Source organism: Erythrolamprus reginae, chromosome 6 (assembly GCF_031021105.1).
Source record: "Erythrolamprus reginae isolate rEryReg1 chromosome 6, rEryReg1.hap1, whole genome shotgun sequence".
In the NCBI taxonomy this organism is placed as follows: Eukaryota; Metazoa; Chordata; class Lepidosauria; order Squamata; family Dipsadidae; genus Erythrolamprus; species Erythrolamprus reginae.
The window spans coordinates 69270480-69288247 of record NC_091955.1 but is presented as its reverse complement, the minus strand read 5'-3'; the positions used below and the strand labels follow the sequence as shown (position 1 = coordinate 69288247).

At 40.3% G+C, this 17768-nt stretch overlaps 1 protein-coding gene across 2 annotated transcripts in view; it reads left to right on the top strand.

Annotated features, from left to right (window-relative positions):
• NCF4 (neutrophil cytosolic factor 4) overlaps window positions 1-17768 on the top strand; it is a 28876-nt gene that overhangs the window by 7290 nt on the left and 3818 nt on the right. For both annotated transcript variants that reach the window (XM_070754826.1, XM_070754827.1), the window contains exons 4-9: window positions 5258-5328; window positions 9563-9690; window positions 9831-9888; window positions 11184-11282; window positions 12365-12495; window positions 14743-14808. In XM_070754826.1, coding sequence (XP_070610927.1) covers window positions 5258-5328; window positions 9563-9690; window positions 9831-9888; window positions 11184-11282; window positions 12365-12495; window positions 14743-14808 — 553 coding nt within the window. The remainder of the gene's footprint in view (window positions 1-5257; window positions 5329-9562; window positions 9691-9830; window positions 9889-11183; window positions 11283-12364; window positions 12496-14742; window positions 14809-17768) is intronic.

Genomic DNA, 17768 nt, shown 5'->3' with positions numbered 1-17768 from the left:
GGAGACATCCATATGCTGCAGGCCTGTTTTGCTCCCAATAGAATCTGCCGATGAAGCCTCCTCTGACCAAGGAAACATGAGAGACAGGGAAGAGGGGGGTTTGGCAGACAGCCCAGGAGGAGATCAGTCATCTGTATCATCCCTGTGTTCTGAACAAGAATTAATGACACATCCATGCATGTGTAGAATGATGCATAGGAGACAACAACTGAAGGATTATTACAAGAGAAAATGAGGCCACCTGTGGTTGGGTGGGGCTACTGTAATTAGTGCTACAGATAAAAGTGCAGCCTGGTGTTTTAGCCTCATGGCAGTTTATCTGATTCATTGTTTTGTCAAGATCATGGTTTTTGCTGTTCAGGATTGTATGTGTGGACTCTCTGGACTTTAGAATTGGACTCAATTTCCCCGTTATTGGGTGAGCAATTAGACTGCATTTAACCTGTGCCTTGTGTGTACCAGAAAATCATTGGCATTGGCATTTAAAAAGGGAGCTGTTTCTGTTTTTCTGTTTATAAAAACTTTTGGGTTTTCCTTTTATCGTGTGGTGTGTGTCTTCCTGGACTAATTACCCTGTAATTACGGGCGGTTGAGACACGCCGGCAGAACAGTTGGCATCTGGGATCAAACATTAAATGAATAAATGAAGGAATGAATATATAAAATTTAGGCTAATCCAGGAATTCTTATGTTTGTTATGTGTTATTAAGTGATTTTTCCAATAGATGAGCCTTATTATTTTGGGTGGACATTCCCTGCCTTCAGTTCTAAATGAAAAGCCACGTTTAAAAAAATCAGACTCAACCTACAGTTTTATTTGTAGCAGTTAAATTTGTACATTGCCACAGGAGGTCTTCCTGTAAGTAGCACATCTCCAGCCCCCACATACTAGCCCCAAATTATCTCAATCTGGATTATATAAACCTCATATGTTTTTACAAACACAGTTTCCAAGTCATTTTTGCATATGGGAACACTCCAGGTCCCATCAACTAAATGTTGTAATTTTATGGGATTAAGGAAACATGCCTTCCTGGGTCGAAGCCCATGCCCTCTGGAAAACCATTCAGTGGGCCTGTTGAGATTTTGCATGTTAGGAAGTGTGTTCAGGTAGCTTTTAATATGTTTTTATTCTATGTATTGATCCTAGTGTACACTGGAGTTGGGTGGGTTTAACAACTCTGTCTCCCTGCCTGCCTGTTCTCTCCAAGACATTATATTAGCTAAAAAATTCAAGGAAAAATCTAACTCTTCATCTCTCCTGTATACCTTGTCAGTACTACGTACCTCACTGGTTGGGTTTGTCAATATATGAACTAACCAGCAATGTATGTTTGGAGCAATTAGGACAATGTTGCTTTAAGGGCTAGTGCTCTAGTTAGCTAAAAAAAGGAGTCAGATATGTTTATTATCTCTGTTATTGCTGTTATTGCTTTGCTAATGCTTGCTATTGTTCCATTGCTCTTGCTAACACCCTAATTCCCTGATTTCACTCTCTGCTAGTTTTGTCTGTGTGACTATACTATAGACTTGTTGTGTGCTACATGTTGGCCTATGTATTAAGTATGTAAGTAATAGAACTGTGTGTTCTGCAGGAGAGAAATATTGTAGAATTATATATTAAAATATATATAATATAATATAATATAATATAATATAATATAATATAATATATATAGAACTGTGTGTTCTGAAGGGGAATATTATTGTTTAGCTGCTGTATGTATAGAAGTGTATATTCTGATATCTGGTTTGTATATGATTGCTTGACTTGTATATGTATGAAGTGGACTGTTTACTTACTACTAGTGAATATATGTGTTCTGTCGGGCTCTCTGGTAGACTCCTCCCAAAAATTGACAGGTACAAATGTCAGACACACACACATTTGAAAATTCAAAACAATGTTCTTTATAATGAAAATTCACTTAACCTAAGCCCTCTTTTGGTATAGCAAAGAGCACTCGTCTCCAAACAAACTGGTAATTTGTACAAGTCCCTTATCAGTTCTGTGATACTTAGCTTGCAGCTGTGAGGCAATTCACAGTCCTTCTTCTTTCACAAAGTGAAACACACTTTGCTCTGGTTTAGTTTCAAAGCGGGGAAAAATCAGCACACAAAAGGTCAAAGTCAGCAAAGCAGGCATGAAACACAATGATCAGATAATCCTCCACAATGGTCAAACCCACAGGCTGCTGTTTATAGCAGTCTCACTAATTACCACAGCCCCACCCAACCACAGGTGGCCTCATTTTCTTTGATAATAATCTCTCAGTTGTTGTTGCCTATGCATTGCTCTCCGCATGTGTGGCTGTATCATTAACTCTTGTTCTGAGTCCAAGGAGGAGCTAGATAATTGATCTCCTTCTGAGCTGTCTGCCACACTCTCCTCCTCCCTGTCACTCATGTCTTCTTGGTCAGAGGAGCCTTCATCAGCAGATCCCACCAGGGGTAAAACAGGCCTGCAGCATGTGGATGTCTCCCCCACATCCACAGTCCTTGGGGCAGGAGCTGGGCCAGAGCTAACCAAAACAATATGTAAATAATATTTATACTCTACTTATTAGTTGGGATTATTGACTAAATATCCACCACTGCCACATATACTCTGTTTTTTCAAGTTAGGATTCTAACATTGGTTATAAGCCCAGTTTAGGATGCTAGCATACCTCATGTTAGAATATCTCTTTTCACTATTTATTCTTCAACTTCTGCCTTTGTCTCTCCTGTTACCAAGAAAAATTCTTTCTGTTGCATGACAGAGCCTGCACTTTATTTCACCTCATCAGTTCCTGTTCTTTAAAACAGTCCCTCCCTTGTTTTATAAAACTCATACAAAGAAGGCTTTCAGGCTTCCGACCCATGCATTCTTATGTCGAATAAAGCCCCCAATTCTTTCAGTTATCTCTGTCAAAGGTAAAGACCCTTTGCTCCTCTTGAACCTCAGCTTCTTTTGTTTATAGAGAATTGGTTTTCCACCACCATGTGTTCTCTTCGAAAATGCCTTGATTTCTTTGCCATCCTATTAAAGCCGTTGTCAATATTGTGAATTTAAAAGGAGCATTTGGTGATCCCAGCACTGTAGAAATCATTAGTTCCTTTCACAAAATTATTGACCGCAGGATTCTCAGAAGGAAGAGATGTCTGCGTTCTCGGTCAACTGCAGGTTGCATGAGACAGAACATACGTGTTGCATTAGTAGAGAAACAATGAGCGCTATATATAATGTGATTTGCAATTGGCAAAGGGAAACAAACAAACAAACCTCTATTACTAAGGGCAGGCAAAGTTGGCTCTTCTATGACTTGTGGACTTCAACTCCCAGAATTCCTGAGCTAGCATGATTGACTCAGGAATTCTGGGAGTTGAAGTCCACAAGTCATAGAAGAGCCAACTTTTCCTATTACTGTCTGTTCTGTCGGGCTTTCTGGTAGACTCCTCCCAAAAATTCACAGGTACAAATTTCAGACACACACATGTTTGACAATTCAAAACAATGTTCTTTATAATGAAAATTCACTTAAACTAACCCCTCTTTTGGTATAGCAAAGAGAACTCGTCTCCAACCAAACTGGTAATTTGTACAAGGCAATTCACAGTCCTTCTTCTTTCACAAAGTGAAACACAATTTGCTCTGGTTTAGTTTCAAAGCGGGGAAAAATCAGCACACAAAAAGTCAAAGTCAGTAAAGCAGTCACGAAACACAACTATCAGATAATCCTCCACAATGGCCAAACCCACAGGCTGCTATTTATAGCAGCCTCACTAATTACCACAGCCCCACCCAACCACAGGTAGCCTCATTTTCTTTGATAATAATCTCTCAGTTGTTGTTGCCTATGCATCGCTCTCTGCATGCGTGGCTGTATCATTAACTCTTGTTCTGAATCCAAGGAGGAGCTAGATAATTGATCTCCTTCTGAGCTGTCTGCCCCACTCTCCTCCTCCCTGTCACTCATGTCTTCTTGGTCAGAGGAGCCTTCATCAGCAGATTCTACCGGGGGCAAAACAGGCCTCCACAGTCCTTCGGGCAGGAGCTGGGCCAGAGCTAACCACAACACTGTCCTATACCAATCTTGACTTACAACTACAATTGAGCCCGAAACTGATGTTGCTAATTGAGACATTTTTTAACTGAATTTTGCCCCATTTTAGGACCTTTCTTACCACCTCTGTTAAATGAATCACTGCAGTTATTCATTTAGTAACCCAGTTGTTAAATGAATCTGGCTCTGCCATTATCAGAAGGTCCCATGAACCTGGGACAGGGCAACCCTCATAAATGTGAACGAGTTGCCCATTCGTCTGAATTTTGATCATGTTACCATGGGCTGGAACACGGGCACACCTGCATCTCCATGCACGATTTTGCTACCTGCGTGGGCACAGAAGCATAATTCTACTCTGTTGTGGTTAGCTCTGGCCCAGCTCCTGCCCCAAGGACTGTGGATGTGGGGGAGACATCCACATGCTGCCGGCCTGTTTTGCCCCCGGTGGAATCTGCTGATGAAGGCTCCTCTGACCAAGAACACATGAGTGACAGGGAGGAGGAGAGCGTGGCAGACAGCTCAGAAGGAGATCAATTATCTAGCTCCTCCTTGGATTCAGAACAAGAGTTAATGATTCAGCCTCGCATGCGGAGTGCGATGCATAGGCAACAACAACTGAGAGATTATTATCAAAGAAAATGAGGCCACCTTTGGTTGGGTGGGGCTGTGGTAATTAGTGAGGCTGCTATTGTGGAGGATTATCTGATCATTGTGTTTTGTGACTGCTTTACTGCAGAAGGACTGTGAATTGCCTCACAGCTGCAAGCTAAGTATCACAGAACTGATAAGGGACTTGTACAAATTACCAGTTTGTTTGGAGACCAGTGCTCTTTGCTATACCAAAAGAGGGCTTAGTTTAAGTGACTTTTCATTATAAAGAACATTGTTTTGAATTTTCAATATGTGTGTGTCTGAAATTTGTACCTGTGAATTTTTGGGAAGAGTCTACCAGAGAGCCCGACAGAACATACTCGAGCTCACGGTACCCCCAGAGCCGTAGAGAGGAACCCAATTAAGCGTACCGGCTAGCAGCCCATCACTGGTCATAGGTCACCTTTCTCCGGGCTGCTGCTGTAACTTTGAATGGTCACTAAATGAACTGTTGCAAGGACTACCTTTACAATCAAACTTTCTAATGTTTTTCCCCCCCTCTACACATCCCTTTTGTGAGATGGTTCATTCTTCTTATTTACACCGATGCTTTTCAGGAAAAGTTTATGTTGGTGCAAAGAAGGAGATTGCAGACAACCGAATCCCGATACTCAACATATACATGAAGGTGAGTATTGATTTAAAGAAAGGTTTGCTGCTTCGATCATGGAGTTGCTTGGTGTAAAATATTGTTATAGAAAAAAAATTGTTGCACCATGGTGAGCTATGTTATTCAGACATGCAATTCAAACTCATTTGTGCTTACATTTGTCTGGAGTGTGAATGTGAAATGCATCTGGGTAGTAAGATTTGATTTTCCATTCTTTTTCCTATTCAGGTCAAGTCAAAAGTATATCTAAATTACTGAACTGTTTCTGTTTTAATTAATAGCTTTTAATTGCTACTAGTGATGGGCGAATTGAACCCAAACAATTCGGGTCCGTACAGAATTTTGCGGTGTTCAGTATGCTGAACATGAACCCGAAATTTTGTCAAACTTCGGGCAAAGTTCGGGGTCATGTTCGGCGTTCGGAGCTTTGACGTCTCACCTTGGCATCCTTAGCAACCTGCCGGTGATGTCAAAGCTCCGCCCCTGGAATCTCTTCGTTGGAGGGATTTCCCATTCGGGTTTGAGCTCGGGTTCGGTTCGGGTTCAGCCGAATTTTGCATAAAGTTCGTCCAAACTTGCCGAACCCGAACACCGTTGGGTTCGCCCATCACTAATTGCTACAGTTGCCTTTCAGAGGTTTTTGGGCTTCATTTGGCATGAATCCTAAACTTTGGGTCAGAGATTACTGCCTTCTTTTACACAATTGTATATGTTATTATTGAGCTTGTAAACCAGGAAAGTGGAGCTTGCTGTGTAATTAAATTTTGTTGCAGTATTAATTATCCATATTGAGCAGAAACACTAATACATCAGAGAAACCTTTGGATTGGAACAGTGGTTTTCAATCTTTCTAATGCCACAACCCCTTAATACAGTTCCTCATGTTGTGGTGACCCCCCACCATAAGTCTAATGCCAATTCTCCCCACAGATCTTTAAGCTGATTGGCAGGAAGGTCAGAGGGACACCCCCACTGTAAACACCTGATTGGTCCGATTGTAAAAATATGTTCCAAGGCGCCAAAATAGAAGCTTTAGTTCCTAACACCATGGGAAATTTGTCTTGTCATTATGGTGTTAGGCGACCTCTGTGAAATGGTCATTCAATACCCAGAGGGGTCCTGACCAGGTTGAGAACCATTGGATTAGAAGCTTTAGGATAGCATGTAAGATACTGCCCCTTGTTTTATAAAAATTGGGAAATTTTCCAAATTAATAGACTCAATTTAATACTTCCTTCCTTCATTTGCATCATTCCACTAAATTCAAAAACATTTGAGTCTTTATGGATGTTTGCATTATTTCCTCTTGTATATAACATTATTTTATTTATTCATTTGTCCAATACACAATACATATGGAAGAGAATTGACATGAAGTAATATATATAAAGATAATATGTAAAAATAGAGGAGAAGATATATGAAAGGAAGAAAATATATATGATATATGAGATAAAGGAAAGACAATTGGACAGGGGACGAAAGGCACACTAGTGCACTTATGTACGGCCCTTACTGACCTCTTAGGAACCTGGAGAGGTCAATCGTGGAGAGTCTAAGGAAGAAATGTTGGGGGTTAGGGGTTGACACTATTGAGTCCGGTAATGAGTTCCACGCTTCGACAACTCGATTGTTAAAGTCATATTTTTTACAGTCAAGTTTGGAGCGGTTAATATTAAGTTTGAATCTGTTGCGTGCTCTTGTGTTGTTGCGGTTGAAGCTGAAGTAGTCATTGACCGGTAAGACATTGCCGCATATGATCTTGTGGGCAAAACTTAAATCGTGTTTTCAGCGCCGTAGTTCTAAGCTTTCTAGACCCAGGATTGTTAGTCTAGTTTCGTAGGGTATTCTGTTTCGAGTGGAGGAGTGAAGGGCTCTTCTGGTGAAATACCTGTGAACGTTTTCAAGGGTGTTGATGTCCGAGATGTGGTATGGGTTCCAGACAGATGAGCTGTATTCAAGGATGGGTCTGGCAAAAGTTTTGTAGGCTCTTGTGAGTAATGTGCAGAAGCTACGTAGGATCAGGTTAACAACTCTAGAAGTCTTTTTGGCGATATTGTTGCAGTGGGCTTTAGCACTTAGGTCATTTGATATTAGTATTCCAAGGTCTTTTACTAAATCATTCCATGCTGGGTTATCTTTATGGCTTTAGACTACTCACAGCCTATGGCATGACAGAAGAAAAAAACTTATAGGAAACATTTATTTTTTGAGCCCTCCATTCCTCTTTGTGGTTGTTTGTTTCTCTGAGCCATTTCACAATTTCTTGCAGGTTACTAGTCCAGTTAGAAACCAGTTGACTGAATTCTGCATCCGCTAAGAGCAGAAACCACTAATTAGAATACTTGCCAATTTCCACATTAAAACAGAAACAGTCACCCAATATTTGTGCAGGAATTGGCCTCATAAAGATTGAGGCTCTTAGAGTATCTATTAGCATGCCAAATGATATTTAGCATCCTCAACAAATTGAAAGTAGTCATTTTGAAAAAAAATGTTGAAATGTATTGGTATTGTTGAGGAGTTTTGGGTGCCTAGGATATTGTGCAAGATTATACAATTGACCAGAAATGGTTGCACCATCTAGCATCTTATGCAGCCTTTCATAATCCAAACGTAATTTAATCGTAAGAGCTTAGAAACACTTCTAAGTCTCACCTCCTAAGATGTCTAGTAACCTGAGACAGGGCATTATAACCAAAGTGGTTATTCCCACCTACAATGTCAACATAACTATAGACCAGAGAAGGGCTGTAAAAAAAAAATTGGCTTGGCTTGTTTGTGGGTGTGGCTTGCCAGCCATGTGACCAGGTGGGAGTGGCTTGATGATCACGTGACCGGGGTGGCTTAAAGGTCATGTGCCCAACTTGATGTCACTCACGTCAAGGATTTGGGTTAGAGTTAGGGTGCCTGGCCTCTCCTTGACTCAAAGAGATGCAATTTCCTTGTCTATTTGCTATTACTGAACATCCAAAATTTAATTCTATGTATATATGCCATATGTGTACATACATATTACATACAGGTACACAAAAATATATATTATCTACTACATAAACTGTATGTATGTACACACACGCATGCACAACTCTTTATTTATTTATTTATTTATTTTATTTATTTATTTTGTCCAATATACAATGAGGGTTTAGTGGGTATATATCTATATACACCTTGTAAAATACATGATGAAGGTTATAGAGGAGATACTCATAGTAAAAATTTATCTAAGAAATAATAGAAAAGAAGATATAGTAATAGAACATATCAATGAAAGAATAGAAGAAGAGATATAGGAATAGAAGAAAGGTATAGGAGATATAGGAGAGCAATAGGACAGGGGACGGAAGGCACTCTAGTACACTTGTACTTCTAAAATTATACACATTCAACCTCATTTACTGTGATAGGAAAAACATACCCAGAGCCCAGAAGGGGAAAAAAGAAAGAAAGAAAATCAAATTTTTTTATACGAGTTCTGTGTGCCTGACCAAAATTTTTCTACTGGTTCTGCATACCTGACTAAACCCGTAGGAGCCCAGCACTGCTATAGACCTTTCCAAAATCCCCAATAATCCTGCTGGCTATCTGGGAAAAGTTGTACAAAAATAAATAAAAAAGAGGCGGGGGTTTGTAAAAAGAAAATAAATTAAAAAGGGAGGGGGGTTTGATATGAAGGGGCAGGCTTCAATTGCACAATTATGGTTGTCATTTCAATTCTTTCTTCAAGCTTCAAGCTTCTTACAGTGTAGATAATAAAGAGCCCTCATCAGTGATGAGCATGTGTAAGGAATAGGGATATTGGACACTTCCACCTTGCATGAATAATAATAATAATAATAATTTATTGGACTTGTATGCCGCCCCTCTCCATAGACTCGGGGCGGCTAACAACAATAATAAACACAACATGTACAATCCAATAATAAAAAACAACTTAAAAACCCTATTATAAAACCAAACATACACACAAACATACCATGCATAACTTGTAATGGCCTAGGGGGAAGAGCTATCTCAACTCCCCCATGCCTGGTGGTATAAATGAGTCTTGAGTAGTTTAGGAAAGACAGGGAGGGTGGGGGCAGTTCTAATCTCCGGGGGGAGTTGGTTCCAGAGGGCCGGGGCCGCCACAGGGAAGGCTCTTCCCCTGGGGCCCGCCAAATGACATTGAAAGATTTCTTCTACTTGTAAAATGCCAAGGCAGACACTGTCCATTTTTCAATTTGATTTTTTTAATTCATTGACACAGAAGCTGCTTAACATGCCACCCTGTTTGTTGCTAGATGAAGATATCCGCTTATTTTTCTGTCAATCAGAATTTGACAGTGAACAAATACCTCAAGGTCTGAGAAGGCAACGCCCTCGCACTCGTCGTGTGTGAGTATGCAACAAACATAGGAGACAATTCTTACTAACTTCTTAGTCTAGTTAATAAATATTCAGCTGGTTGAAATGCTAATTATGTATTGATCCCCAGTGGAGCTGGTGAAGTACTCTTTCTCTCTTCTTTATGATAGAAAAAGTGTGAGTCCTCAAGAACCAGGGTTTGACAGATTGGCAGCTCCACGAGTGGAGGTGAGTGCCTCGCTCACTTATGTTGTCTAACGTTATTGTTAGAAATATATGGGGTTTCATGTATTTTGTGCAACAACTCTAGCCAACCAGTAGATGGCAGTATTTATATGTTTGCATCTATGGTATACACTCTATGCATTTTATCTGCATAAAAGTTTCTTGTTTCCTGTCATAGCTAAGCAGTAATGGTGACTTTGTTTGTTTGGTAGGGCTATATAAACAGAATTTCTATTAGCTATATACGTAGATATTTCTCAGAATATGTCCCTATTTACCAGGCCAGAGGATCCTCTTTCATTAATAGAGGCAGAGTTTGTGGGCCACTTCTTCTTTTCCACTTAACTTAGAAAGAATGGAGAAGGAGGGAGAGAGGAAGGAATTAAGAAATTTAATATTATTGTATTAAATAGTGTTATGTACAGAGGTACGTCCAAATTAGTAGAGCCGCTGCTGATTGACAAATAAAAGAGCAGCAGATTCAAACTTCTGTCATTGACTGGCAGAGCTGCCAGGAACCCATAAAAGCAGTCTCCCTGCAGCTCATGCCAGTTCTTCCTCAGAGCCTAGCTCTATGGAATAAAGTGCTGAATTCACTTCAGGCTCAACTTATTGCTCCATGTGCAATGTAACACATAGCATTAGATTAACAGTTCCAAAATACTTGTACTATTGGAATTTCAGTTCCCAAAGTTCTCAAACAACAGTTGCAGTTCGACCATATCTGAAAAGTACCAAATTGGTGTTATACACAAATAGATGGATAGAGCAGTGATAGATAAGTACAGGAATATTTTTTTTCCTTCCTTCCTTCCTTCCTTCCTTCCTTCCTTCCTTCCTTCCTTCCTTCCTTCCTTCCTTCCTTCCTCCCTCCCTCCCTCCCTCCCTCCCTCCATCTCTGTTTCTCTCTCTCTTTTACTTCTTTCTGAAACAAATGAGTGCATATTTCTGCCATTCTTATGATAACTGAAATATATAGAAGGTTAGAGTTCGTAAAATTACTTTTTCTAAAATTGTAATTTACTGGTCATTTTCTTTTAGAGCCATAAAATCTATCAATCAGTGTTATCATGATATGGTATAATTCTGCAGTAGGGAAATATTGTCAAAGTTGCTAAACATAGTAGTATATAACTGGTATAATACAGTTATAGGTTTTCTAATATAAAACTTTTGCACAAATATCTTCAAGGTCTTTAAACTATTGTGATGCAATGCTTACTTTCTAGGAATATAGATTGTACACAATTTTTGTAATTTTATAATCTGATCTCCTACAATTGGAATCTTTCCCATAGGCACTGTTTGATTTTACTGCCTCCAATAAACTGGAATTGAGTTTCAAAAAAGGAGACTTGATCTATTTACTCAGCAGAATCAATAAAGAATGGTTTGAGGTAAATATTGTTGGGTCCTCATGTGGCCATAACTTACTGGTCTGAATTGATCGGAATTGCAGTGTCTCCTAGTGTGGCATTGTGGAATTCAAGTATGATAGAAATTAAGGACTTGCAACAACTCAGGTTCAGTCAGGGATTCTTTAATCCAGGGGTGTCAAACTCAAGGCCCTGGGGCCGGATTCTGCCCATGGGGTGCTTAGATTTGGCCTGTGGGGCCACACTGGAAAAAGTGAAGGACCAGCCCGTGGTGCCTCTGCCCACAAAAACAGAGCTCAGGAGGGCTGCAAACAGCCCTTGTGAGTTCAGTATTCATGGGCAGAGGATTGCAGGAGGCCATCCTAGCCAAAAACAGAGCTTGCAAGGGCCACGCATTGCCCCCTGAGTTCTGTTTTTGCTGGCAGAGATTTGCAGGAGGCAATTCCAGCTCCAAACTGAGCTACAGATCCTGTTTTCACTGGCAGAACGCTTGGGTCACCACACTCACCCCAGACTAGAGTGGCATCATGCTGGCCATGCCTACCCTGGCCACACCCACCCGGCCCCTTAGAGCTTAAACGCAACCCTGATGCGGCCCTCAACGAAATCGATTTTGACAACCCTGCTTTAATCCTTCTCATCATTGCATGGTAAATGGAACACAAGGCCTCATGGGCTATCTTCCAGGGATTACATTTGGTGGGAGTAGAAGTATAGAAGTTTATGTGGAGGACAATGAATGCTTTAAGAAGGCACATCCTGACACTGTTTCTTTAGTGGAACATCTCCCTCCACACAAAAGCTCTCTGAGATGTGGCTGGAGGATGAACATAGCTACATAGACATGCTTAGAGCTAGAACTTTTGCCAATTGGCATCATATCTATAAAGCATGTATATTTACTTGCTACCTTTGGGTTCTTCTGTTGCTATTCATTCTTTTAGTGGCTCGCTGACCCATATCAATATATTTTGAGTTTAATTGGGAAGGCTATCCTTGGCCATATCCATGGGCAATAATACTCCCCTGTTCTGGTCTCATTACAGTCAATAGGAGTGAGTCATCTTTTTTGAAAAAAACAACCCTGTCCTGTTTTATTCCAGGGAACTCTTCGAGATGCTACTGGAATTTTTCCGTGTGACTTTGTGTCAGTCATTAAAGATCTCCCTCAAGAAGAGGATCCAATCAACTGGCTGCGATGCTATTACCATGATGACAATGTTAGCTCTATCAGGTAGTGCGACAAAGCAACTTTCTGAGCCTTGTACTTTACATAAGTGTCAGGGCTTTGAGGTTCAACATCATTCCCACTCTGACCATTGTTCTCCTATTCCCACTAAGGGCAGAAGATTGCGAAATAATATTTTTGTTTTACATTTATTTATGCAGCACTATGGGCCAGCATTATATCTTACAGACTGCAAGATGACAGGTTTCTGATTTATAGTGGCTGTGTCATGAACCAAATTTAATTATTCCCTAACTAAAATCAATTATTTCTTTAGGGTGATCTCCTAACTTTGCCCCTTGTTGTATCTACACTGATCCACAGAAACTGAATGTAAACATGCCTGGGATAAACATATATCCATCCTAAGATAAAATACAGGAAATAGTATAAGGGCAGACTAGATGGACCATGAGGTCTTTTTCTGCTGTCAATCTTCTATGTTTCTGCACTGATGGTATATAGTATCCTGAGTGGCAGAATAGTTCTTAAGCAATGTATGTAATATAATTTGAACATTGAAATTATTAATGATAGTGAATGTTATCACTGAAAACTCTCTTATTTAGGTTAGATTGGTTATACTTCATGGGCCTTGGAAGCTGTTTGGTGTAGAGATACATTTCAACCCTCCCTGTTGGTAAAGGACATACTACATATGCAGGGGTGGGTTTCACTTATGGTTCGCACTTACCAGTTCGCACCACCATGTTTCGTGTGGATGAATTCACTTTTGCACATGTTCAGAAAGTTGTTTCAGCCTGAAACAGAGCTGAGGAGATCAATGTAAAAGCAAATAATGTGTGCAACCCCATCCCAAAAGTCACCCCTTTTGCCTGGCGTCGCTGGGAATCCCCACCTCTGGACTTCCGTTGCCAGACGAAGCGCCCGTTCTTGCATTGCTGGGATTTCCCTGAGGCTCCCCTCGCTGGGATTTCCTTCATTTTTGCCAGCACTGCTTTGAATCCCAGCGAGGGGAGGCTCAGGGAAATCCCAGCGTTTCGGCTGGCAACGGAAGTCCGGAGGTGGGGTTTCCCAGCGAAGGGAGCCTCAGGAGAATCCCAGCACTTCAGCTGGCAGCGGAAGTCAGGAGGCAGGTTTTCCAAGCGAGGGGAGCTTCAGGGGAATCCCAGTGCTTCAGCTGGCAACAGAAGTCCGGAGGCGGGGCATCCCAGCGCTAGTGGCTCGGGTTCGTAAGGTGAAAATAGTTCAGAAGAAGAGGCAAACAAATGTTAAACCCCGGGTTTGTATCATGAAAAATTCGTATGAAGAGGGGTTCGTAAGACAAGGTATCACTGTATATGTGTCCCAAGATTTGGGACTTGTGCTGGAAACCATCCTTAGCCCTGAGGATGGACTCTAGCATGAGGCTGAAAGCTTGGAGGAATAAATCTCTGATCCCAGTGACCGACCCAGATTGAAGCCTGCAATATTGGTAACTTATCACTTTGCCTTAAAAACAAATAATTTCTTCCTATATTCAATGTCTTGCGTATAAATAAATTCTTAAACCCTCATTGTTCATTGTCCTGCATGTGTGGAAGTAAAAAACCTTGCCGAAATGCGTCCACGTGCACATCCCTATGTGCAACCTTGCTACCTGCACAGCTGCAGGAAGAATAATTACACTCAATCCTGCACTCGCATTCCAGAGCTGCGGGACTGCACATTATTAGGCGTTTCAGCAGCAGCAAACCTCTGTACACTAGTTGGGGAAGGCTAGTCCCCTAGTCCAGGGGTAGGCAAAGTTGGCTCTTCTATGACTTGTGGACTTCAACTCCCAGAATTCCTGAGCCAAATATGCTAGATGAGGTATTCTGGGAGTTGAAGTCCACATGTCATAGAAGAGCCAACTTTGCCTACCCCCTGCCTTAGTCTATCTCTTTTTAAAACTCTTGACACACAGCCAAGAACTTCCTATTTTAAATGCATACTAGTCAAATCATTTTGCAATTGCACTTCTGGAAACCCTGAATTACCTAGAACTTAAAAGAAAAAAATGTGGTTGCTATTAAATGCTCTCAGATTAGAGGCATGGTGCTCTGCTGATTTTTACTCCTTTCTTAGTTGTTCCCAAATACAGCTGTTTAAATGTACATAATAATTTTTTCCTTGGTGGGCAAGAGTACTATGTGTATATGCTTCATTTTTTAAAAACTTTTTTGTATTCATATTTTTAATGCATTATGTTTTTTTAAACTCCCAAATTTCCTTTATGAAATTTCTGCAAAAAAATATTCCTTCCCCCTTTAGGGATATATCAGTGGAAGAGGATTTGAGCAGCATCCCGTTGTTCCAAGACTTAATGGAGCTAATCAGGTAAAGATATAAGCCAATCAACTTTCAGTCTGGATATCTCCAAATATTTGCATTCATAAATATTAAATTTAAATGCTGCCCATCTCGCTGTCCAATAGAACTCCAAAATTAGCCAAGAACGCAGGTTTTTACATGAGCATACCTACCTTATAGACCCGTATTTCTGGGTTTTTTTCTTCTGCACATGTACAGAAGTCAGGTTTCCAGCACTGTGCATGTGGTTGCCATCTGATTTTTATTTGTGTTCTTTTTTGGGGGGTGGGTGTGGGTGGGTTATTTTTTAAGAAACTAATTTGGGAGGGATTTTTTCCAGGGTTTTTTTGGGGGGGGGGGTTTGTACATTGGTTTTGCTTGCTGGGATACATGCAGGCGCGCACAGGAGAAGCAAAACTGCATACGCTTTGCACCGCTAGAGGCGGTAGCGGCAACCCGTGCCTGGGTGAGGTCAATAGTAGACAATCTAAAGTTAACATTTTGGGCGGTTGGGGATGAAACCACAGAGTCTTTCCTCAGTTCTAGATCAGAACTTTTGGGGAACCTGAAGTAGTCAACATTTTATCCTCCATCTATGCTTATTCAATGTACTTAGGGTGGTTGGAGTGGGTGAAACAACAGATGAGTACAGGAAGGGGGCATAAGAGAATCTGTAATAAGATCTCAGCCAGAGGATATCCCTCACTCAGATTTGTTTCCAATTTCCAGAGTATTATAATAATAATAATAATAATAATAATAATAATAATAATAATAATCATCATCATCATCATCATTATTATTATTTATTAGATTTGTATGCCACAACAATAATATAAACAATATAACAGTGATACAAATCTAATATTAAAAGAAAAGATATATAAAACCCCAGCAATTAAAACCATACAACACATACATATCAAACATAAAATATATAAGCCTGGGGGAAGTGTCTCAGCTCCCCCATGCCTGGCGATATAGGTGGGTCTTGAGTAATTTGCGAAAGACAAGGAGGGTGGGGGCCGTTCTAATCTCCGGGGGGAGTTGATTCCAGAGGGCCGGGGCCACCACAGAGAAGGCTCTTCCCCTGGGGCCCGCCAAACGACATTGTTTGGTTGACGGGACCCGGAGAAGGCCAACTCTGTGGGACCTTATTGGCCACTGGGATTCGTGCAGTAAAAGGCGGTTCCGGAGGTATTCTGGTCCAATGCCATGTAGGGCTTTAAATGATTTGATTTACTCCCCTGTCTAGTCAGTTTGTAGGCAGGGTCTTTTAATAGCTTGCTAAAAGAATTGGGGGAGAGACAGAAGTGATCAGACCAGTTGTTTCTTTCATTTCCTCTCAACTTTCACCCTCCCCTCTTCCCTGGTTCACAAACACGTTCAAGTGTTAGGACTTTATGAAACAAATATTTGCTCTGGCAATTTTTTTTAAACAAAAAAGTCCCTCCCCCATTCTTTATTTAGAACATTTATAAGGTCACATAACTGAATCAAAGTGACTTTGTGCAGACTCCAGAAACTAACAAAAGCAATACAAAGCCACAATATAAACTGATAAACAACAATAAAAGAATACAATGGTGATCCAAAGAGAGGTGGAATCATCATTCCAACCTGGACTGTAACAACACGATTGACCTCTCCAGGTTCCTAAGAGGCCAGTAAGGGGCATATATAAGTGCACTGATGTGCCTATCGTCCCCTGTCCAATTGTCTTTCCTTATCTCATATATTCTCTCCCTATCTATCTATCTATCTATCTATCTATCTATCTATCTATCTATCTACCTACCTACCTACCTACCTACCTACCTACCTATCTATCTATCTATCTATCTATCTATCTTATATTATATATATATCATATATATTCTCTCCTTATCTCTTATATCATATATATTCTCCCCCTCCCATCTACTTCTCTTCTTTTTACTTTTTTCGTTATATATATTACTTAATGTCTATTCTCTTCCATATGTATTGTATATTGGACAAAGAATATAAATAAATAAATAAATAAATAAATAAATAAATAAATAAATAAATAAATAAATAAATAAATAAATAAATAAATAAATAAATAAATAAATAAATAAATAAATAAATAAATAAATAAATAAATAAATAAATAAATAAATAAATAAATAAATAAATAAATAAATAAATAACATAACTTTCCAACATGGAGAAGGAGCCAAGTCTTTCTAAAAGGTAGAAGTACATTCAACAAGATAATGGCTGCAATTGAGAAGGTTCACCTCTTGGATCACCTCCTTAGTTCACTAACTAAGATGCTATGGCTTCAGAGACGGCTCCTGAATGTCTCTGTATGAACATGTAGAATAAGCAGATAGCCCAGGGAGAAGGCAGTCTCATAAGTGCTGTAAACTGATCCTATAAGTATTGTAAGATTATCCTATAAGTAGTGTAAGCTGATATTTTAAGGATAATAATCAGCAAACCATGTACTTTGTAGCACAGTGGTGTGAAGCATTATGTGAAGCATCTACAACCTCTAGTACCATTGCATTCTGGACTAACTGTAGATTCCAGATGGTCTTCAAGAGCAACTTCACATAGAGTTCATTGCTATAATCCAATTGGGAGCTGAGTAAGGCATAGATCCAGGAAGAGACAAAATTGGCACAGAGGGTAAAGTTATGCAAAAGTCCCTCTGGACACAGGTACCACAAGCTATTCAGACAGGTTCTGTGAGTCCAGGAGAACTCCCAAGTTGTGCATTTAGGCTGAGCAGGGCAATACTATCCTGCTAAGAATCCAGGATGAAACACTAATTCTGGGACCCAAAAAGTCCAACATTCAGAGTCACTCAGTTTTCGGCTGACCTGAAAACTTATTCTTCTTCACCCACGCCCCCACAATCTCCACCTTTCTGAAGTTCTATTAGGATGGCTGGAGCAGAGATGTACACTAGAGCAGTGTTTCCCAACCTTGGCAACTTGAAGATATCTGGACTTCAA